We start from the raw sequence: 24,998 nt of genomic DNA, 5'->3' as shown, positions 1-24,998 counted from the left end.
CCAGTTCCAGAAATTCGCTCCTCCACTGGAGGTGTTTACTATCCGTAATTATGATGAAGTCAGTTGTGCTTCTATAAGGTCATGGAAATAATGGCACACCCTCAGGAGTTGGCAGCATTGATGGAAGACACTGCTGGCTGGGTGCAGTTGAAAATGTCAACACGTTCCAGCCACAGGTGCTGTTCCTGCCTAGAGTCTACCCCACAAACCAGCCTGTACTCACAGAACATACTATGGTTCTGTTGCTAATCGTGACTTCATCCTCTAGTCTCAGGTAGCTTGCATTGTATTTCATAGGAAGAACTTGGTTTAATTGATTCTGTACTTCTCATCTCTCTTTATGAAGGCTATAACCCCTGTCAGCATTATTTTTACAATACTCTTACACTGGTCAATACTTACACTGAGGTTTTTGCTTTCAACTTGGTGCTTTGTAATTGAGGCGAAAATAAGAATCAGGAGAACGGCTTATCTTTAGGAGTATTTTTGAGAGAGCACGTTATTATTTGAGAGAGCACCTGTTATTGAGGAGATGGTGTCATGTTTGACAGATGTAATCTAGGTCACGATGCTGCCCTTTCTGGCTGTGTGACCTTGGGGGGGAAAATCTTAAGCCTTTTGACATTGAATTTCTTATCTATAAATTGAAATACTGTTGTCTATCCGAAAGATATTGTTAATCCCAAATCATTGGCTTCTCTCCTCCCTCCCTGTCCTTTTTCTCTTCTTTTATTTTCTCTCTTCATTTGGTGTGGCAAAGCCACAGAGTAAAAATGAGGGATCATGGGAAGAGCTCAGGTTTATTCAATGTCCAGAACATAGACAAGCAGGAGTTTTGTGCTCACAGGTGTCATGCCATGGTGGATAGGGAAGACATAGGTGTGGGGTAAGGGAAGAGATGTCATGGTGGATAGGGAAGACATAGGTGTGGGGTAAGGGAAGAGATGTCATGGTGGATAGGGAAGACATAGGTGTGGGGTAAGGGAAGAGATGCCATGGTGGATAGGGAAGACATAGGTGTGGGGTAAGGGAAGAGATGTCATGGTGGATAGGGAAGACATAGGTGTGGGGTAAGGGAAGAGATGCCATGGTGGATAGGGAAGACATAGGTGTGGGGTAAGGGAAGAGATGCCATGGTGGATAGGGAAGACATAGGTGTGGGGTAAGGGAAGAGAAGAGGGCAAGGAGGAGGAAGGATGAACAGGAAGGTGTATGGGGTGACCACGACCAAAGTGCTATGTGCACATGTGTGACATGGTACAATGGAATCCATTCTTTTATGCTGTTAGTTAGTGGGGAGAGTAGGTCAGTGTTGGGGAGGAGTACCTGTGTTTCTCTGGGAGTGACAGTCCTCAGGCATTTCCTCTTTATAGTACGGAGCTCCTTACCCAGGAAGCCCACCCGGCATGTCACTCAATACGTAAGCTGGATTATTAAACAGGCTTCTAGAAATCTCTGTCAGCTACCTTAGTGCCAGTTGGCTTTGGTTAGCTCACCTGATGAGGAACTTCTGGCCTTAAAACATCCTGTTCCCAAAGATAAACAAGATTAGGACAAGGTAGAATTCAGCTAGGCCAATAAGCAGCATACTGGGTAACAATACTAATGGGAAACGGGGGGAAAATCTAAGGAAAGCATTTGACATAGAGCAGCTCTGTGTCACTCTTGAGGTGTTTATTGGCTTGTTTGTTTGATTTTTGTTTTGTTTGGAACAACATCTTGCTATGTAGCTCTGCCTAGCCTGGAACTCAGTATGTAGACCAAGCTGGCCCAGAACCCACAGTTGTGTGCCTGCCTCTACCCCTGCCTCTGTCTCTTGAGTCCAGGGATTAAAGGGGTACACCACTATTCCTAGTTAGGGTTGAATTTAGGTGGTCAATGTGTTTCATATTTGAATGTAGCTTATTACAGTAACATTATTACAGATTAATAACTGGTAATGCTTGTGTTCCATAAATTCATATATACATAGACATATATGGGGGCCTTAAACAGCCTCTACAGGTATGCTAATTCTCATTAAAGGAAGTTGGTAAGCTAAATGGATAATATATGAGATTCTTTGAGGGTGTGGGTATGTGGATATGTGACATGCATGTAAGTGTGCAAGTGCATACACCCATATGTGGGCATGTAGAAGCTAGAGCAGGTTAGATGTCTTCCTCCAGCACACTCAGACTTATTGTCAATAAATCAGAGCCTTGTTTCCTGTTTGGTTGGTTGTGGTGTTGTGGGTATGCTGCTTTACTAGCTGGTGAACTCTTGGGATCTACCTGTCTACCCCCAGTGCTGAGGTTGCAGAACTGCATAGCCATGCAGGGTTTTTCCTGTGGGACTTGAACTCAGGTACCTATGTTTGCAGAGCAAGTGCTGTTACCCACTGAGCCATCTCTCCAGCCCCCCAGTTACTATACTTTATCTTAGCCAACAGTGTTGCAAAGGATAGAGCTATCTAATAATCATTATACCATGCTGTACCAAACTTTTATCCACTATGAATAAACATAAAACAAATGCCAGAGTTGCCACCAATATCTTAGCTCTCATGTGAGCATTTTCTTCTTGTTATCCTGTATGTTTCAGGTGCTGGCCCACAGTTTGCTTCTCATTTCTAGACTGGGCCTTTGAGTTATCACCACTTCGTTCCTATAACAAATAGAAATGCTTGCACATATTTTGTCACATTTCTCTCCTGGATTTCCTACTCCACCCTAGTTAATTCCTAAGGGAATACACCCTGAGATTAGCCAAGATGTAGTATTAGATTCCAACTAATGGTGACTCATCTCAAATTCACTTTACAAATACCTTTTATACTAAAAAAACAAATACTAGAGGGCTGACTAAATGTGGGTCTTGTTAACTTTAAATGTAGGTCTTTGGGCTGCTTTGTCTTAGGAACAAAATCTTTATCTGCATAGAGTGAGTTACAAAGAGACATTTTAAGACAAAGGAAGACAAGAACTGGTAAGAAATCCCTTGGGAAATCTGGAAGTTGTCTATTTTCTCCTGAGTCTAATTTTCAGACTGTTGTTTTGTTGTCTTGCATAGCACACAGGTGCACGCCGATTGTTAAAAGCGAACAGGATATTTTCAAGACAAACATGCACTTTTGGATTAGCCATAAATAGGCTTCCTTTGGGAAGTACAGATGAGAAGATGGTTTAGACTTAATATCACATAATTCCTTATAGGAATGTTGTAGGGAACCACGGCCACTTCTCAGACTTAAATGCAAATGGAATAGCTGCTTTACTTCAGCGGCTGCAGTGGACTCAGGAAGCCGGTGTACGGATGGGTGAAGGTCTGTTGGACAAGGTTGTAGGGATGAAAATAAGGGAAACTGAGGGCTTCAGGACAGTTATAAAGGGAAGGAGACTGACTACGGGCAGCTGCATTCATAGGTTGAGCCTCTTTGAAACTGAAGGGAGTTCCTTATTTTTATGTGGTTTAGCGTAATTTGGAAATTGATGCTAAATTCACATGGATCAAAACTAAATAAAAATTCTCTTTCAAATCAAAGGTTTTTAAATTTGCTTGCTTGGTTGTTGTTGTTTGTTTGCTTGAGGCAGTGTCTCAATTTGTACCTAGGCTGGCCTCGAACTCATGACAGTTGTATGCCTCAGGATCCCCAGTGCTGGGATTACAAGCATGAGTTACCATGCCTGGTGCTGTTTTATACGTATACTGATAAGTATGTGCATACATGTGCCTGCTTGTTTGTGTACACATGCATTTTTTCCTCGTCCTCCTTCCTCTCAGTGAATGGCATAGTATACATACTGCCCTATGACTTACTTTTCCCCGACACTAACCCTTGGAAATTGTTACATACCCATTAGGAAGCTTTTGCAGACTTTGAAAGCTTTTAAAATGTCATGAGCCTGTCTATTAGGGTAAGGGTAAACTCTTAATCTATGGATTAAGAGTAAGGATTAACCTTGTTACACATAACTGGAGTCAAGAAATGGTTGTTGAAGGAAAGACAGAGTGAGCACATTGTTTTATTTAATTAACTGGCTCCTGCATTCATTTGAGTTTTATTTGAACTTGTGAACCTCCTTCAACCTCACAGTGCTAATCTTAAAGATACCATGCTTTATCTGAGGCAAGAGTTTTGCCATACAGTCCAAGCTGGCTTCAAATTCTCGGTGTGTTTCAGGCTATCTCTAACTCATGATCTCCTGCCTCAGCCTCCCAAGTGTTGGAATTACAAGCCTGGGTTACTGTGTTTGGCCTGAATCATTTTGTTAATGTGAGGTAGAGATGGGGAGAAGCAGGAAGCTAAGAAATGCTGACGTTATGAGAACACTGGCCTAACTGTGACCCTTAACCCTGGAATGGCATCACTCACTAAGGCCTGATGTTCCAGAAAACGTCAGTAATTCTCCTGGAGACTCCCATTGGGAGAGAGGGAAAAAGAGCTCCTTCTGGATTTGGGGTGTGGTGGGGATGAAGTGGTGGGGTGGCCTCTACAAGCAGCTTCAGCTCCTTGCTTCAAATGTAAAACCAGGAACTCAGTCAGAGTAAACATAAACAGTCTCGTTGAAGCCCCTGGCTCTAAAGTCGTGACATCTATAATCCCCATGTTCTTTTCTGATTGATTACCAGTAAGCACATTTGTCATGTTTAGAGTGCATCTGTAGAGACTGGGATGGGGTACTTCCTCTAAGAAAATTTAAAATAAACACTTGATTTAAATTATGTTTGTTGGACCAAGTGTATTAACATATACATGCCTTTAGTCTCAGCACTTAAGAGGCAAAAGAAAGCAGATATCTGTGAGTTTGAGACTAGCCTGATCTACAGAGCAAGTTCCAGGCCAGCCACAGCTGCATGGTGAGATCCTTTCTTTAAAATATAAAATAAAACAAAATTATATATATATATATATATATATATATATATATATGTGTGTGTGTGTGTGTGTGTGTATGTATACATATATATGTATATATATATAACATATATATACTATATATGTTATATGTATATATATATGTTATACTATATGTGTTTTATATGTTTTATATATATATACATATATATATAAAACATATAAAATATGTGTATATATATGCATATATATATGTATATGTATATATATACATATAAAAGCTAGGCTGCAGAAAATAATTCTCAGTTATTTTATTCCTCACAAAATGGAATGGCCAACTATTGACAGAAAAGCAGATTTTTTAAGAGTAGGACTAAGTATCTTCCATATTAATCTTTTAAAGATTAGATGAACTTTTGTACTTTAGCCTTAATATCAGATAGTAAAATTATTACAATAATATTAAAGTTATTAAGTTGGAAATGCAATTATTAATAAATATGTCTTAATCAGTGTTCTACTGCTGTGAAGAGACACCATGACCACAGCAACTCTTAACAAAGGAAAACATTTAGTTGGGGCTGGCTTACAGTTTCAGAGTTCAGTCCATTCTCGTCATGGTGGGAAGGATGGCAGCATGCAGACAGATATGGTGCTGGAGAAGGAGCTGAGAGTTCCACATCTGAATCAGCAGGCAGCAGGAAGAGCAAGTGACACTGGGCCTGGCTTGAGCATCTGAAACTTCAAAGCTCACCCCCCCAGTGACACACTTTCTCCAATAAGGCCACACCTACTCCAGCAAGACCACAAATCCTAATCCTTTCAAATAATGCCACTCCCTAGGAGCCTGTGGGGGCCATTTTCATTCAAACTACCACGATATGTGATCTATTTACAGTAATTTTACTGATATATATTATTTTATTTTACTTTTGGTTTTTTGAGACAAGGTCTCTCTGTATAGCCCTGGTTGTCCTGAAACTCACTCTGTAAATAAGGTTGGTCTTGAACTCTGAGAAACTGTCTGCCTCTGCCTCTCAAGTACTGGGATTAAAGGTGTGCACCGCAATACTTGGCTTAAGTCTTTAATTACTGGAGGTATTTAGTTATCAAAATAGCAATTAACAGTAAATAGAACTCATAGTAAAATGGATTTTTTTTTCCTTTTTGTTTTAGTTAAGTTTGAAAGTGATGCTAACAAATATTGGGACACATTCTACCAGACTCATAAGAATAAGTTTTTCAAGAATCGTAATTGGCTGTTAAGGGAATTTCCTGAAATTCTTCCTGTTAATCAAAACACTAAAGAGAAAGTGAGAGAATCATCCTGGGATCAAGTCAGAAGCAGCATTTCAAGAACGCAAGGAGCAGAAACCCATGGTCAAGAGAGTTTTGTCTCATCAAAACCTGGGAGCAGAGGAAGGTCTGCTTCTAACCCTGACTTGGAAGAGTACAGCAAAGGACCTGGGACGACAGGGCGGTTCCCTGGTAGTAATGCCACATTTCGAATACTAGAGGTACGGTGCCTGAGGGTAAGACAGGAAGTAACAGTATGAAAGTGTACAGCCCACACTACTTTGTGACTGGTCCAGACTGTCCGGGTAGGAAGATCAGATCTAATTAAATGTTTAGTGTGTTTATGTGCGTAAGCAGTTCTTCAGGGACTCATATCTTTAATCAGTCAAGTTTTAAGTTTGTGGCTTTAATTTCATCTATATTACTTTTTTATTTTTCTTTTCTTTTTTTGGGGGGGTGGGGTGGGGGTTCGAGACAGGGTTTCTCTGTGTAACCCCGGCTGTCCTGGAACTCACTTTGTAGGCCAGGCTGGCCTCGAACTCAAGAAATCTGCCTGCCTCTGCCTCCCAAGTGCTGGGATTAAAGACGTGTGCCACCACTGCCCCACACTTTTTTTTTTTCTTTTAATTTGTTCTAATTTCTAACTTGGAAGCAGTGCTTAAGTCCTCATAAGCTTTTGCTCCAGATTTTTGCTCTCTGTTTTTACCCCATTGGGGTGAAATAAAAATAAGCAGGGTGTTTAGTTTGCTGCAATCTAGTGTAGACAGTGGTTTTTCCATTTTTTGAAGCTAAACCCTGTCTTTCTGATCCTAAAGGTAATAGTTGTTGATTACAGGGAATTTGAAAATGAGGACATAAAAGAAATACAGTTACCCACAATCCCACAAACAAGCTGTTTAACCACCTTTCCTGCTTTTGTTTAGGCCATGCATGAGCCTTGAGACTTTGTGTTGTTCTGTTTAATGTCATGTCATAGGCATTTTTCCACATTTAATTGTCCTCTATAAACATCGTTGTGGCTGCACAGTATTTTGTGAATGGGATATTATAATTTTACTTACCTGCTGTCATGGGACTGCATTTAATTGTTTTCTCAGCAGATGTCTTTGGGTGTAGACTTTACCTGCATTTCCTTTTCCCATCTTAGGTTAGATGGACTAGTTTATAATATTTGGAATTTTTTTAGAGCTTTTAAAACAGTCTGCTTTAAATTATCCAACACCACCAGGTGTGGTGACATGTGCACAGAGGAGACAGAAACAAGAGTATCAAACATGTTTAAGGCCAGCTTTCTCTCTCTCTCTCTCTCTCTCTCTCTCTCTCTCTCTCTCTCTCTCTCTCGCCCCCCCCCCGTGTGTGTGTGTGTGTGTGTGTGTGTGTGTGTGTGTGTGTGTGTGTTACACACACACACACACACACACACACACTGGGGTTTGAACTGAGGGTCTTTCACATGATAGGCAAGAGTTCTGCAATCCAGCCCATTTTGAGCCGAGTTCTCTCTAAGCTGCCCCGGCTGGCTCCAGACTCACTTTGTAGACCAGTCTTTTTGCCTCAGCCTCCTGAGCTCTGAAATTACGGGCCTGGAGGTCCAGGCCCCTCTCACCCTAATTTAGTTTGCATGTTTCCCACCACTCAGTATGCCTCACGCTCTTCAAACACTGAGAAGTCACATGCTCTTCACTTGTATTCTGTCCGTCCTTCCCTTTGCTGTCTATGTTATGAGTCCTGCCCTTGATCACAGCAGCTGCTGCAAATGCTTCATGGCTGCTATGGTGTCCAAATGCACTGTTCATTTGTTGATTGAGTTGGGAGGGGCTTTGGTGGGTTCAACTGTGAATGTTTCCATAGTCTAACTTTGATTGTCACTCCTGTGCTTTGTTTCATCTGGCCTTTGAGTTTCACAAGTTCTGCCATACCCAGAAATCCAATAATCATTTATTTCTTAAATAGAAAATCCAATGTTGTAAGTGAAATGCAATGCGTTCACATTTGTTTATTCTCAATTTTAGGTTGGCTGTGGTGCTGGAAATAGCGTGTTTCCAATCCTGAACACCTTGCAGTGAGTTTTAAGTGTTTTCCCCTACAAGATCTTACATATTTATGGGAAGTTGGAAAATTCTGGAAATACCTTGTCATGCATATGCCAAGAGAGTTCTGATTTCCCATATAAACCATGACTAAAGCAAGTTTGAAAAGACGCATTCTGAGTGACTAACATCACATGAACGGGGAGCATTCCACAGCCATGGGTTTGAAGTAGATTTTAAACTTGTGTTTATGTAGAAGGCAGAAGGGGAAAAGAACGAGAGATTTCCATCCTCCCACCAGGCTGTGCTTTGCTTAGTGTCAGACATGGCGTGCTCCTCCTGGAGACCAGATGGCACCTCACAGACGAGTTTGAAGAAGACACCTCACTCCTCGTCTGTGGTATCTGCATGCTGGGGCAACACCAGGCACACTTGCTTTGCATGTCATGTCATTGTGCCCAGACCCAGAGTCATGGGAGTGGGAGCACCCACCTCAGGAATGTAGAAATAGATGAGGACAACACAGATGTCCTTCGTACCCGCCCTTCACCATCCACCAGCCTCACCTTGCTGGGTTAGTGATTCTGTGATGAGGCAGCCCCTTACAAAACTACACCATTTACCTCCTCTGAGCTCTCTAGTGCCTGCCTGCCTGCCTTCCCTCCCTCCCTCCCTCCCTCCCTCCCTCCCTCCCTCCCTCCCTCCCTTCTTTCCTTCCTTCCTTCCCTCCTTCTTTCCTTCCTTCCTTCCTTCCTTCCTTTCCCTTCCTTCTTTCCCTTCCTTCCTTCCTTCCTTCCTTCCTTCCTTTCCCTTCCTTCTTTCCCTTCCTTCCTTCCTTCCTTCCTTCCTTCCTTCCTTCCTTTCCCTTCCTTCTTTCCCTTCCTTCCTTCCTTCCTTCCTTCCTTCCTTCCTTCCTTCCTTCCTTCCAGTTTACACAAGAGCTTTCATGACATGCCCCCCACTAAAATCAATATTAGCATATTTCGGAGAACTTGTGTCAGGAGGAGATGAGGGATTTCCCATCACCTAGCATAGCTACTACTGTACAATTCCCACTCTGCATGCATATCTTTTAACTTAATAACATGATCTTTTAAACTTTCAATTGCAAGAATGTAAAAGCATTTGGAAAAGCAAAGTGGCACAGTGAATGTCCATAACCCAGCACCTTGACTCTGCAGTCATTGCATTGACTGCCATCATGCCACTTCCAGATTCAGGTTCTCCTCTGATCCTTCCTACACCTAATAGAACAGACAGTGCTTCCTATAGTGTTACCTATCGGGCATTACTGCGGCCAGCCATGGAAGGTGCTGTCAAATGTGAATGGTCTTACTCTTTTTATATTTATTGTCTTGTCAACCTTTCCCAGCTTCTGACATGAAGTTTTCTATTCTTCTGTATCACATGACCAGACCCTTTACCCCAGTAATACTAGAGCTTCTCACACACACACACACACACACACACACACACACCCCTCCACATTGGTTGAATGGTTGTGTTACTCTGAGACTGATCTCAAGATACTACTAAGCATGTTGTTTTTAAATTTCTTGATTCTTTATTTTATGTATTTCAGGTAACCTAACAGTATGATATAGCAAGACCTTAATATATATTGATTATTAATCTCCGATTCCATACTAGTTAGTTGTACTTTGACCTGTCCTCCGCTCCATTCCTTTCCCTCTTCCCCTCCTCCTCTTTTTCCTTTTTCTTCTACACATCCTTTTCATCACACAAGGTCTTGCTCTATACATCAGGCTGGCCTCAAACAAGATTCTTCTGTCCTTATCTCCTGTTACTGGGATCACTGGTGTGCCTAGTAACATGCAGAAATTAATTCATCTTTAAAAGCCAAACAGTGATCAGCCTTCCAAAGGGAGAACTGAGCTTCCCTGCCCCCAGGATTAATATGTTACATTTTCAGAATGGTTTACCATAATTAGACCATTGGAATTGAGAAGTCAGATCATTCTCCAAGGGCCATTTCATTCTTAAGCCTCCACCAAAACGGTTCTGGTGTGGTGGTAGAAGTGACCTGTATACCCTGTCACTGGGAGAAGAGCCAAGGCAGTCAGCTGACTTTACAGAAAGACTCGGGAAAGTCATTAGGTGGTCACAAGGCCTCAGCTGGGGCTGCTGATGCAGTCAGAATTCCATCTCAGAGGTCAGGCCGCCACCTTGATAGGACATACAGTTCCTGCTTTCCTTTAGCCATTAGCCTCCTGGATGTTCTGTAACTACTCAAAAGTGATGGCAGACCTTTCATGTGTATTAGACAGACTAGAGCACAGACACATTTGAATTGTATAGACATTTTTAGAGGGTCATACTAGTTTTAAGTTCCTGGGAGGCAGAAGCAAGTTTTCTAAAATAATAATAATAATAGCAACAACAGCTGTAATAATGTTTGACAGTGTTGAGTGCTTGTTCTTCTGAGCCACAAATCTTCCTACAAACCTCACCATCTGCACCAGTCAACCCTCACAACTACCTTAAAACAGGACACTCATCTCTATTTATAGATGAAGAAACAGAGTTAAGACCAAGACACCACCCTGCAGACACTTAGTTATGGTGGAGCCAAGTGTTAGGATTGGGCCGTCTGGTTTTGGAGGCCTTTCATCCCTAACCACAGGTCACACATGCATCTGAGTGCTGACTAAGCACATTTCATAAGCACACAGCAGTCAGTAGACCACAGGTCACTGTTACGTGGATCTCATGGAAGATTACAGAGTATATGCTAGAATAAAGTACTAAGATATTAAGATTTTCCCTCCCTCCCTCCATTTCTTTCTTCTTTTGAGACAGAGGCTTACTCTGTAGCCCAGACAGGCCTTGAATGTTGAATCTTCTTGCCTCTGCCTCCCAAGTACTGGGAATAGAGCTGGGCACCACCATGCCCAGCACAGTATCCTTTTTAGATGAGATCAGTGAGCAGCAGAGCAGACCCAACACTGCACCTTGTACCTCGATTTAATGCTGCTGGACTTTTCACTACCAAGTCCTGTTTATTATACTAATACTTGTTAGGACAGATCATAAGTTGACTGCAAATCCTAGTGCCATAGTCTAGGTTGATTATATGTGAGTCACAGTATTTATCAACAAGTAGCCTCTGAGAGTGTAATCGAGGTCCATATTTTTGTTTGTGTTCTTTACTTAGAAGTCCACCTTCCCTGAAATGCCTCTTGAATCAAATTAAGAGGCTTGGTTTGTGCTTCAGACCTCTCTTTACACCCTGCCAAGTTTGGACTCTTTAGATCAATGTGATTCTTATTCCTGGCATTTGATCCCCACCCTTAAACCCTTATGCCATGCTGACTCTCAGTTAGCAACGCCAACCTGTCCCTTTAAAACTTTCAGGCAGACACTTTGGGGTGCTGATCCTCTCACCCCTTTAAAAGTGGTACAAAACCAGCCATGTTCCAAATTATACAATCCACAAGAGCCAGGCCCGTATGTATTATACCTACAGTTACTGGGTAATGGCATCCACCTGTTTTTAGCAATTCAGACGTTTTTCTAAGCAGCATGATGCGAAGATTGTTGGATGCCCACATACAGAGCATGATCACCAAGGACACTGGCCCACAGAATTTGTAGTATCTGCCTGCCCATGAACCATGCAGAGTCCAGCTATCGTTCCTGAATTTCAAATAACAGCCAAATAGGATATGTTTAAGTTGGGAGGCCAATTAAAATTAGTCAAGATTTTTAAATAGGTAACTATTCCTCTGTAAAATAAGTAAGTAAATAAATAAATAAAAGAAGCTTTATTAGCATACTGTAAATAAAGAAACTGATTTTCAAAGATTTTAAATCAAATTCACAAAGAAGTGGTCAACCCAAGATTTCTGTATAGGTTCAAACCTAAACCCAAACCCACATTCTCAGTATTTGATTAGGTAGCTTCATATTCTCATCCTTGGTATGTATGTTAGGGTTGATAAATGCTGATATTAACTAGAAAAGATAACCAAGAATTTACATATTAGAGTTTAATTCTCTTTTTAAAATTACATTTACTGCCAGTATAAAATTATATATGCTTCTGCTCTGTCAGGCTTCAGAGTGTCTGTCTAGAAAGGGTCAAAACCCAAACAAGCTGTAAATAAAGGAAGAATGAAGGACACAGGGTTCTGAGGGGCTTGGAGAAAGCAGAAGTGGGCAGCCGCAGGTCATGCCGGATGAGAGGAGAAGGCAGACCAGCGTGGGAAGGCAGGTAGATAAGAAATAAAGCAGCCTCACCCCTGGACAGGAGCTTCACAGTTTCCCTGTAGTGGTGAGTACCTGTCACGCCTGCAGCTCCTTTTCTTCTCCAGTTCAAACCTGTCTGACTCTGGATTTAAATGTCTTCTCTGTTTGCACAGGAACATTCCAGGATCCTTTCTTTATTGCTGTGACTTTGCCTCTGAAGCTGTGAAGCTTGTAAAGGTACGTTTTAATACAGAGAGGCACGGGCTGAGGAGATGACTCTGTCCAAACAGTGCTCGTCATGGAAGCAGGAAGACCTGAGTTCAGATCCCTACCACATGTTTAAAAGCTGGCTTGGCCATGTGTGCCTGTAATCCCAGCACTGGTGAGCCAGAGACAGGAAGATCCTGGAACTTACTGGCCTACCATTCTCACTGGCCAACCAGTAAGCTCCAAGTTTAGTGAGAGATTCTACCTCAAAATACAAGGTTGAGAGCAATTGAAAAGGATAGCCAGGCCGGGCAGTGGTGGCACACGGCAGCACTTGGGAGGCAGAGGCAGGCGGATTTCTGAGTTTGAGGCCAGCCTGATCTACAGAGTGAGTTACAGGACAGCCAGGGCTACACAGAAAAACTCTGTCTTGAAAAACAAAAACAAACAAAAAAAGAAAGAAAAGAAAAGGATAGCCAGTATTGACTGATGACCTACATGCATACACACACATGCACACGTATGCACGCAGATCCACAAACACTCAAACCCAAGTATATACAAACATTTATACACACACATAAATTAAAAATAGAGGAACCGAGTGTAGTGGCACATACTTTTAATCCCAGCACTTGGGAGACAAAGGCAATTTAAGTTTAAAGTCATCCAGTCTGCAAAGTGAGTTACAGGATAGCCAGTACATAGTGAGACCCTGTCTCAAAACAAAAAAATCGAAATAAATGAATAAATAAATTAAGAGGCTTTAAAAGCTCTAATTTGAGAGGTTGGTTTAGTAGTGAAGAACACTGGTTGTTCTTCCAAAAGGACCTGGATTCAGTTCCCACATGAGGCTCACAACCATCTCTTACTCCAGTTCCAAAGGATCCAACACAGATTCGATCCCAGATCCCACATGGGGCTCACATGTAACTCCAGCCTCAGAGAATCCAGGGTCCTCTTCTGGCTTCTGAAGGCACAGGAACAGACATGCATGGAAGTAAAACACCTATACACATAAAACTAAATAAATATTTTTAAAAGGTCTAATCTGTTTGCTTTTGAAGTGATTGATTCTTCTGAAATATTTCTGCATCAAGGGCACCTGTGAGGATTTTTAGCTGAGCTTTTGCAGTTTCTGGAAGTTATTTCAAGTGATCCTGAAGTATATTGCTATATAGGAGGCCTGGTTTTACCCTAAAACAGTAGAAGTTGTTTTGAATTTAAGAGAAATGTCATGGCTGGATAGATGGCCAGCGGTTAAGAGCACATACTCCTCTTGCGGAGATCTGAGTTCATTTCCCAGCATACATTTGAGATGGCAGCATAACCGCCTATAACTCTAACTCCTAGGATCCAACACCTTCTCACCTCATGTACAAACACACACACACATATAAATAATTAAAAATATTTTTCAAGTTTAGACTATATATGTTCATGAATGCAGTTTAAAAGATACCAATAATATTAGTCAAGATTTTAACAGCTTCCTATCCCAAGTTGAATTTTTTTTCTTTTTGGTTTTTGTTTTGTTTGGTTTGGTTTGGTTTGGGTTTTTTTTTTTTTTTTTTTTTTTTTTTTTGGTTTTTGGTTTTTGGTTTTTTTGAGACAGGGTTTCTCTGTGTAGCCCTGGTTGTCCTGGAACTCACTCTGTAGACCAGGCTGGCCTCAAACTCAGAAATCCGCCTGCCTCTGCCTCCCAAGTGCTGGGATTAAAGGCGTGCGCCACCACCGCCCCAAGTTGAATTTTTTAACTAACCCTGCAAGAAGCCATCTCTCATGCCTGTCTCTCACACTTCCCACAAAATCTGGCACACAGTAGGCACTCATTAAAGTGAAATGTTTGAGATAAGATAAGAGGCTGTGAGCAAAGCTGAAGGGCCTGGGCTTCCCACACAAATCCACAAAAGCTAGCTAGACTTCAGTAGAGTGAAGAGGCAATTGCAGCAGATGGGGATGGGAAAGAAGTTCTATTAACAGAGAATATAGGGAGATAGCTCAGTCAGTAAAGTGCTGACCCACCAAGCCTGAGGACCCAATTCAGTCCCCCAGAACCTGGAGGAGAAGGATGGAAAAGGTGGTGTGTGCTTACAATCCCAGCCCTATGCTGGCAGAAAGATGGACCCCTGGAGCTCATGGCCAGCCATCCTAGCCTGTTAGACAAACCCCAGACCAGAGAGAGACCCTGAATTGAACTTGAGGAAAGATCGCTGAGGTTGTTCTGTGGCCTCCATATGCATGCCTCTACATGAACATACATGTACTCCTGTACACACACACATGTTTCCCAGAATGGCATGGTACTGATGGGTTGTTATTCCTTCTGCTGCTGAGGCTGCAGACAAGTCGTGTGTAATGTGCTTTAACCTCATGTTTTCTACAAAGAGCCTTACTGAACTGCTTCACGCACCACCCTGTTCAAGTGAATAAGACACTGGATTTTAGTGGCATTGTGTGACCATCACTGTCAGCTGCTTCTTGATATGTAGCAAAAGATATTTTGTACTTTAAGGAAAGGATACATGGAAGAGGCAGAGGAGTGGGACACGTGGGGACCATCCTGGCACCTCTCAGAGAACACAGGACTGTCCTGTGGCGGCACTGCCAGCCGAGCACTGCCAGCCGAGCCAGAGCCTACACCGCTCCACTTCCAACCTGAAGGAGGGATTGGGAAGAGCATTTGCTGTCTAATCAAGTGCTTTAGACTCAGTTATTATTTTTTATTTTTAGGGCAGCTTGAATTCAGTCAACAGAGCACTAAGCTAGAAATGAAGCTTATTCAAGTTCACAGAGGAACAATGCTTAGGGGAGTTTTAATTTTGTATTGCATTTATTTATTTATAAAATAAATGTATATGTACATTTATTTTACATTTATTTATATAAATACCACATTATTGGGGGGGGTATATGCCAAGGGCTCATGTGTCAACAAGAGATCAATTTGGAGGAATCATTTTTCTTCTTCCACCACGTGGGTCCCAAGAACAAGCACCTTTACCAACCAACCTGCCTCACTGACCCAAGGAAGAGGTTTTTAAAAATTACCTTTCACACACACACACACACACACACACACACACACACACACACACACAAAGAAAGAAAAGGAGAAAAAACCCTCTGGAGTCTGCTAACTCTCGCTTTTTCTTCCTCTGTTCTGACAGTCACATGCATCCTACAGTGAGGCCCACTGTTCTGCCTTTATTCATGACGTGTGTGACGACAGCCTAGCCTACCCTTTTCCAGATGGGATCCTGGATGTCATTCTCCTTGTCTTTGTGCTCTCTTCTGTTCACCCTGACAGGTAAATGAAGACAAAAGGGCAAAGTTAATTTTTAAGCTCCTCTATCAGTCCTGGTTTTTAGAACTATCAAAGCAAAAATGACAATCCCTGAATTTGTTATTTAGCAAACTCCGTTATGTTTAACATGCAGCCTCTTAAATGCAGTTTTTTCATTTCTTCACACTTTAAGAAAGAAACTGGTCAAATGCTTCATTAGCGAGCTTTCTGTCACTGTCAGGATGAAGTGAGCACACTCTGGCAAGACACATACCTATTAAAAGTGACAGCGCTTCAAGGAAATTACAGATGCAGAACAGCCTAATAGTCTCCCAGGAGGGAGATTGTACTTAGTGATCAGAAACAAACATCTTTGATTTAGCATCTTCTTGAGTGTTTGGGGAGAGGTGGGCTGCAGTCTGTGTGGCTCACTCAGGTCCAGTGAGAGGCTTGCATTTCAAAGAAGCCTGAACAGGAATCATGGCTGTAGTGATTTCACAGATTGTCATTAGACCTTTAGGATCTAAGGTGGGTTGAAAGCCATGATTTATTTGTAGGAGCATGTATGAGTGTGTGTGTGTGTGTGTGTTTGAGTATGTCTGTCTGGGGGGTATGCGTATATGTGTGTAAGTGCCTGTGTTTATAAGTGAGTCTCAGTCTCTCTCTCTCTCTCTCTCTCTCTCTCTCTCTCTCTCTCTCTGTGTGTGTGAGACCTGCTGGGCATTAACCTCAGGATCTTGTGTATGTTGGGCACATGCTCTTCTACTGAGTGTCCCTACCCCCCAAAGTATGACTTACATGTTTATGTTTACATGATGCTGGTTTTTATCTTTGTTTTTTTGAGACTCTCATTGTGTAGCCTATGCTGATTTTGAACTCTGTATCCAGCTCAGGCTGACCTCAGACCCTGAGTGACCCTCCATGCCTTAACCTCCCCACTGCTGAAATTACAGACATGTACCACCATGCCCATCCAACAGGACTTGTGATTTTATAAGATTTCACAGCCTCCAGGAAGAGGGTGCAGATCTGCATAAGAGTCCTTTTACTTGGTAGTGTGATCCCTTCCCGGAGAAACGTGAGTCCTACGTCTTAAGTTGCTAAGACATTTGCTGGCTTTTTAGTTCCCACCCAAAGCTGATCACTTTTCTACTTGAGGTAAAATTTGATTCCCAAATTAATCCAAAAAAAGTTATATTTATATCTCATGCATAGATTAGGTTCCATCAAACCACTCTCCCCTGTTTCCACAGTGTATTTCTTTTCTGATAATATGTTCATCTGTTGGCGCTGCTGCAGAATAGTCAAAATGTCACCTCTCTGTTTTGCTTCGTTCTGTGGACAGTTCAAAGATTAGTGTAGGTAGTAAAGAACAAGCATTCCTATTTGGTACTTCAAGCAGAAAGTGCGTAGATTCGAAATAAGATTGCAAAAAGACTAATTGAGATTGGTTCCGATAATGTTTTATTGTAATTTGAATTGAATATTAATAAAAAGGGGACACAGATGTCTTAGGATGCTTGCTCTTATTCCGCAGCATTCACTCTGTTTATTACAAAGTAAATTCATGGATCATGTCAGTCCAACCTTTTTACCTGCCTATGGAAATGAACTAACAATCAGGTGGATGGGCTGGGACTGGTGCTGCACACCTGTGGTCTCAGCTACTTGAGTGGGTAAGGCGAAAGCATCAGTCAGTCTCGGGTGTTTGAAACCAACCTGGGCAACACAGTGAGACCCCACCTTGAGACAATTTAACTAAATAAAAGTGAGGTGAATGAATAGAGGAGAGACAATAACCAAAAAGAAATGGTTTAGCAGTGTCATTAGGATCATTTAGAACTATAATTGTGAATGTGCATCCAGGAACATCCTCATTATCATCAGAAACAAACAAATGGCAGTAATTCAGTTAGATCCTGAGTCTGAGGGTAACAGCTTAGGTGGAAGTATTTCATAGGAGATTACAGGAGAATGTTGACTGTCTTTCTAATCATTGACATAAAAGAAAATACAAGATACATACAGTGAGCAGTCAACAAATAGTGGGGAACTTTTATTCTTTGTGTTCTATTTTTATCTTTTGTTCCTTCCTCTTACTCTATTCAGGGCAGATAAGGACAGTAATCCTCTGAAGTAAAAATAAAGAAAGGGCTTGGCGTCCCTGCACTTGGATAAGACAGGTGGTTCTCTGTGAGTTCCAGGCCTGTTGTGGTAAATATTATTTGGTGTTTCTATCCCATCTTCAATCATTTAGTTCTGAAATAAAAGACACAAAACCTTTATATTTGTAGTAAGTCTTACAGCAGTAGAGCTGGGCAGATATCAACCCTCTGTGCTATTTTGTCTACTTCCCTGTCAGTAACTCCAAGATACCATTTGCCATGTTCCTCCTGGGCCGATTCTACTCCAGCTGGCCAGCCCTCATGGCCAAGAACTTATGATCCACTCCACCTACCCCGTAGTCCTCTCCTGCCTCTCTCTCCTTTCTCCCTCCTTGTGGTCCCTGCCTCAGACCCCAAGTCTGGGAACTGAAGCCCTGCCTCCCTTTCTTCTGTCCAGCTACAGGCTGTAGGCATCTCTATTCACCAATCAAGGATAACTTGTGTGTGTGTTGGGAGGGAGAACAACGTTCACACAAAAGCTGGTGTGTGTGAAGATCTGCTCATCTGGAGCAACCAGATTTGGGGAACAAGGGATCCCGAACTATACAAGATGGAGAAGGGAACCTGAGCACTAGCGTGCGCTCATGGCTGTCTGCTTTCTGACTGGATGAAGGGTGACCAGCTGCTTCAAGCTCCTGACCCCTCGACTTCCCTGCCACCGTAGTCTGTAACCTGGATTGTGAGCCAAAATAAGCGTTCTCTCGTGAGTTACTCCTGTCAGAGTATTTTACCACAGCAGCAGGAAGAGCAGCTAAGACAGGGTTTGTCCCATTCCTGTCTTACCGACTTCATTCCCAGCCTGGTCCCACCGTGATTCCCAGGAGCCTGAGTGCAGATGATTGACAGGAGGAGCAGCCCCCACTCCCATCCTACCCACACGCTCTCATGTTGGGCAGGGATTTACACAGCGGCTGTGAAGTGACATGCTTGACTTTTTATATTTCTAAATTTTCATTTCATTCTTATTTTACTAATAATTCCAGAGATTTTGCTCTCTTCATAATAAATTTACCTTGAAATTGTATTTTTTAAGGTTTAGGTTTTTAAAATTTATTTTTATTTTATTTTATATGCCTTCATGTTTTACCTGCATCTATGTCTGTGTGAGAGTATTGGGTCCCCTGGACTGGAGTTTCAAGCAGGTGTGAACTGCCATATGGGTGCTAGGAATTAAACCCGGGTCTTCTGGAAGAGCAGCCAGGGCTCTTACACATTGAGCCATCTCTCCAGCTCCCAGGTTTGTTTGTTTTGTTTTGTTTTGTTTTGTTTTTTCCATTGATGTAAGCACAATATGAAAATGGCCTGAAATGAACAAAAGTAACATTTCCTTTTTGTGTGTTTATGCTTCTTTCTTTCTTTTTCTTTTTTTTCTTGTGCTGTGAATGAAACTTGGGGCCTCACACATGCTAGGCCAGCATCCTTGCATGGAGCTTGGTACCATGAGTACCCCAACTTGTATTCTAGCTTTTAAAAACTTTTCACATAAACCTGACATCTCTTTCTGTCATATTTCTTATCTGTTTAGATTTATTTTCATCGCAGCTTTTATTTTCTCTCTGTTCTCTTTGTGACATGGCAGAAGCTGGATTTCACCCTGCTAGTCTACTAAATGTAGTTTTTTTAGGATTTTTAAATTGTATCTGTGATGTGTGTGTGTGTATTATATATATGTACATGTGTGTGAATGTGTCTCTTTGTATGACTATGTGCATGTGTGTGTGTTATATGTGACTGTGCGTGTATGTGTGCATGTGTGTGGTGTGTGTGTGCTCCTGTGTGTCCCACAGCATGTATCTGGCAGCCAGACAACTACTCTGTGGCGCTGGTTCTCTCCTTTATCCTCACATGGGTTCCTCTCAAGTTGCCAGGCTTTTGTGGCAAGTGCTTTTTACCTGCTGAGCCATGTTGGCAGCCATGAATGTTGTTTTAATTGAAAGGAATATATAAACTATCTCAGCTAATCTCCTCATCTTTTCAAAATAAGATCACCTCAGCAACTTTAAGTGGCTTTGATAAAGCAGAGCTGGGTGTTGTGACTTAGGTATGTAACACTGGCACTCAGGAGGCTGAGGCAGGATGACTGCTGCAAGTTCAAGGCCACCCTGGGCTGCACTGTGAAACCCTGTCTTAAAGCCAAAATCAAACAAAAGTAAAAGAAACAACAAAGACTTGTCCTATAGGCTACTTTTTCCCTTCCCTCCCACAGCAGTCAGTGGCAAAAGTTCTGGACACTGGTGGCCGTTCTCTGTTGGCCCCGAGTCCTCTCCAGTATTGCTCTGTGGGGAGCTAAAGCCTGCCACTCAGCAAAGACCTGAATCTTTGCAGTCCCTGGCCCATAAAACATAGGCCATGAACACACAACCCAAAATACTAAGTCACGATCTATTTAAAGAGGTCATATTTGATTGCATGCTACATAAGCAGAATGGGTAATTAGCAAGAAGGAGGCAAGAGCTTCTTGGTGCTGAGCTGGGAATTCAGATGTGACTACAGTTGAAGCAGGCCAAGGGTAAGGAGAAGGGAAATCTTTTTCTTGAGAGGGAACCATGAATACAAAGGCACAGGACACAGAGCCCAGCATGCCTCAGTGTTTGGTTGGAAGAGGTGCTTTTGGTTAGAAAGCAGTAGAAACGTCACTGGAAAGATTCACACTGAGAACCCTATAAGAATTAAACCTTTGCCCTCAGGATTAAAATCTTGATATTGTTTTGACAATGATGTAATTTGATCAGACCATTGTTTTAAGTCAGATAACTCATTGGTAATGTCCATGAAGAATTACCAAGAAGGATAATGTCGTATATTATTAGAAAGTGATTCTGCTTCTGGGCTTGGGAAGGTAATTGTCCCAAGGACCTGCCAGTGAGAGACAGAGAAAACAGCAAAAGGGAGAAGTAAGAAGACAAAAAAGATTGGTGACCACATGGGTAGGATAGAAAGAGAAGAAAATAATCTCCATCTGGAGAGGATCAGGGTACCTTTCATCTTACTAACGAAGTCACGGGTGGAAGGGATGGCTCAGCAGGTAAAGTACTTGCTGTGCGTGCCTAAGGACCCCAGGTCAGATTCCTAGGACCCAGGTCAAAAAACCAAGCAAGCATGGATGCTGCCTGTAATCCTGGCCTTCAGGGGCCAGAGACAGGATCCAGAAGTGAGGTGGCTAGTTAAATTAGCCAGAATCTGGATTCTAGGAGAGACCCTGCCCGATGTCAAGTTTGGGCTTACATATACATGTGGATATGCATGCACACTCATGGAAAAAAAGGAAAAAAAGGGAGAAGAAACAAAGGAAGGAGATGACGTAACATGAAAAAATGATGATTTATTTAGCTATATGAATTTGGGGTGGTTCTAACATACTGTTTTATTTTACAGAAAAAAGATGAAATTCCTTTACTTCTGTCTCCTACCTTATTTAATGGCAGAAACATAAGCAGATGGGTGGGTGAGTTGCCTGGTTGGTTGGAGACAGGGTTGCACTATGTATGTAGCCTTGGCTGCTCTCCAACCCATGATCCTCCTGTTGTAGCCCCAGAGTCTGGGGTCACAATGTGCACCACTATACCAGGTTTGTGGTTCAGCTTTGACATGAGACATCAAGCTCTGATCTTCCCAGCTGAGCTCAGTTCTTGAAACACTTAGACTTCTGAATTTGGTTCCTTCAATACAAAATGCTTTTGTGTTTTTTCTTTTACATGTATGGTTCCTTTGCCTGTTGATATCTTCTTGTCTTGTCTCTGAGAAGGTCGACCCTAGCATATAAAACATTTCCACAGAGCTTATCTTACTTTGTTTTCAAAGGATGCAAGCTGTTGTCCACCGACTGTGCAGGTTGCTGAAGCCTGGGGGAATGCTGTTGTTTCGGGATCATGGAAGATACGATAATGCTCAGCTTCGCTTTAAAGAAGGTGCTAGAAGCTGGAGAGGTGGCTCAGTGGTTAGGACTGTGTACTCTTACTGAAGAAGAAGGGGATTTAGTTCCCAGCACACATCAGGTAGCTCACAAGCAACTATAGCTCCAGTTCCAGGGGATCTGATACCTTCTTCTGGCCTCCTCAGACAACCACACATACGTGCATATACACATAAGACATAGATACATAATTTAAAATAATTAGTATTTAATATTATTCTTTAATATTATTTTAATATTTTAATATTTATTTAATATTAGTATATAACACACAATTTTAAATATACATAATTTTAAAATTGTTTAAAAGGTAATAGTATGCCAGGTGGTGCACACCTTTAAATCTCAGCACTAAGAAGACAGAGGCAAGTGGATCTCTGAGTTCAAGGCTAGCCTGGTCTACAGAGAGTGTTCCAAGACAACCAAGGCTACATAGAGAAGCCCTGTTTTGAAAAAAAAACAAACAAACAAACAAAAAAACAAAAAAAAAGCAAAACAAAGTCATGTAAAATTGTTTGGATTTATATTGTCTTTTAATGGAATATCAAGTTCTTCCCTTTATTATATTTTAGGGCGTTGTTTATCTGAAAACTTTTATGTCCGAGGAGATGGTACCAGAGCCTATTTCTTCACAAAAGGTATGCTGATCCATCTAGCCTAGGGTAAGTGGCGAGCTGTGAAAACCCTCAAACATCTGTTTGCAGGGATACACACACAAGCTGTGCGCATCAGACCTCAGTGCTGGTTAAACACCAGATGTCTTCCTGTCCTGGTACTTATAGTAGTTCCACACAGAAGTGTGCAATGGCCTTTTGTCTTTTAATATTTTTTCCAGTTAAAACTGTATTTAAAGAGTCGATTGTTCCGCTCTTAGACTAGAGTGAAGGTGCAGGGTGTAATTTGGGAGTTAGTGTTAGCCTGGATATGAAAGAAGTTGATCAGATGCCACAGCCAGAGGAAAGAATTTTATTTATGTAAGTCTATAGAAAATGAGATCTCAGTAGTCAATTTCTTGTCTTAAGCAAGTACTTCTGACAACACCAGGTGAACCATGCATTCAGGGGTTTCTCCAAACTTAATAGAGCCTTTTATAATATGTGCTCTCTGGTCATTGCAAAGTAAAAGCTCAGAAAGGAGGCACATTTCAAAATATCCAAAGTTGTAGCTATAGTTCGGCTCACAGTAATTTACCCTGATCAGGCTGACCCATCAGCCTATCTGCAATGTATGTGGGGGGTAAAAGGGCCTCCCTTGCAGTGTATGTGGGGGATAAAAGGGCCCCACTTGGTTTTGTGGGTTTCGTTCACCCAGCTCTAGAGCTTCTTGGTATAAATGAATCAGATGAGCGTCCCCCACGGCATTCCATTGGTCCTTACCCCTCTCTCCCCACCACAAGCTATATCACTGACTGCCACTCTTGTCTCAAAGGGGAAATCCACCGTATGTTCTGCGAGGCCGGATTACTTGAAAAGCAAAATTTGGTTGATCATCGCTTGCAAGTTAATAGGAAAAAGCAAGTTCAAATGCACCGAGTGTGGGTTCAAGGAAAATTCCAGAAACCATCGCCCTGGACTCCACGGAGTGCAAATTAGCATTCACTGCATTCTCAAGACTGAACCACATGTCATGTTAAAGTACAAACCCAGGGCGTGATACTGTTCAAAGGCATCTTTTCCAAAGACAAGCAGAAGAACATCCGCAGTCTGCTGGTCTGCTGTCAGTGCTCTTTGGACATTTTAAGAACACAGACGTGACTTGAAAGAGTGTCCAACCCTCTGGGTTTTCAGAACTTGAAATATGTTTGGTTTTGTTTCATCTAACCATGTTCCCTTGAATGGTATGACTTTGAATTAAGGAGCTGATATAAGGCATATAGCTTTGTAACCCGTCCTTGTTTCAGAAATAGAGAAATGATCTACTTTATTACTGGGTGTGGTAAAGCAGTCAAATTGCCCTCTGCTGTCAGCCGATAGCAGAAGCACAGTGTGCCTTGTTCTTAGGGGAACTCAGGAAGCCCAGGATGAAGGGTTACTGTGTTTTCTTTTGTTCTTATCTAGTTTCTCTTGACCTTCCCCCACATTAGCGTCTGAAATACAACATTAGTTTCTCTTCCTTCCCCCCAAATGGGGAAGTGCAGCCCTTGTTAACATCACTTTTGGGCTATTCTTAGATATGCAGACCATCTTTGAGACACTGTCCTGCTGTGGTGGCTAGTTTTAATTGTCAACTTGACACAATCTAGAATCACCAGGGAAAAGTCTCAGATTGTCAGTTGTCTGTGAGAATCTGTCTTGCTTGTGTTAATTGACGTGGGGAGACCTGTCTACTGTGGGCAGTACCATTCCCTGGGGTTTGGACCCTGAACTGAATAAGTGTGGGAAAAGTATTCATTCTCTCTCTGTTCTTGACTGTGGGTGTGACCAGCTGCTTCAAGTTCCTGCCTCCTTGACTTCCTGCTGTAACTGGGTGGACTGTAATTTAAAGTTGTGAGCTAAAATAAACCTTTTCTTCCCTAAGTTGCTTCTGTTGCAGTTTTGTCTTTTTATGTACATGGGATTTAACTGAATGTCTGTCTATGCCCCATGCGCATGCCTAGTATCTGCAGAGGCTGTTGGTATTCTCTGCCTGCAGAGAACATCGAGAACATCGGATCCTAACCTGAGTCACAGGTGTTTGTGAGCCATTTCTCCAGCCTCACTCTCAGGGTATTTTATCACTGTTAAACTAAGGCATTTATTCAACAAAATTCTCCTAACAACTTGAAATGTATTTGCTTCCTTGCTTCAGAAAGAAAATATATTGGCTTGCTAATTGCCCGTTGTAAAAAACAGAGTTCCTAAAACAAGTCCCCCATTATGTAGTGTTTACTGAATGCTTTCATTATATGTTATCAAAGTTCACAACTTGTGCCCCAAGTCAGATCTGGTTACCCATCTTCAGTAAGGTAATTAAAAGAGCCAAATTAAAGCGGAAAATAGAAAAGGAGACTTATTTCATAAGGACACATTGAGAACAGGGACAGAGAGATCTGAAGGTTTAAATAGAGACCTGAGGA

At 42.0% G+C, this 24,998-nt stretch overlaps 1 protein-coding gene across 1 annotated transcript in view; it reads left to right on the top strand.

Annotated features, from left to right (window-relative positions):
- Positions 1-24,459, top strand: part of Mettl8 (methyltransferase 8, tRNA N3-cytidine) — a 91,617-nt gene extending 67,158 nt beyond the window's left edge. The window contains 8 exon segments of the mRNA XM_034493637.2: positions 6,014-6,354; positions 8,146-8,195; positions 12,546-12,609; positions 15,750-15,889; positions 21,832-21,938; positions 22,516-22,556; positions 22,558-22,581; positions 23,372-24,459. Of these exon segments, the coding sequence (XP_034349528.2) occupies positions 6,014-6,354; positions 8,146-8,195; positions 12,546-12,609; positions 15,750-15,889; positions 21,832-21,938; positions 22,516-22,556; positions 22,558-22,581; positions 23,372-23,596 (992 nt within the window). The 3' untranslated portion in view covers positions 23,597-24,459.
- Positions 24,460-24,998: the final 539 nt, after the last annotated feature.

The sequence above is a fragment of the Arvicanthis niloticus genome, chromosome 2 (genome assembly GCF_011762505.2).
Source record: "Arvicanthis niloticus isolate mArvNil1 chromosome 2, mArvNil1.pat.X, whole genome shotgun sequence".
NCBI classification, from domain to species: Eukaryota; Metazoa; Chordata; class Mammalia; order Rodentia; family Muridae; genus Arvicanthis; species Arvicanthis niloticus.
Note: the sequence above shows the minus strand (reverse complement) of the source record. Positions and strands in the feature narration are given on the sequence as shown.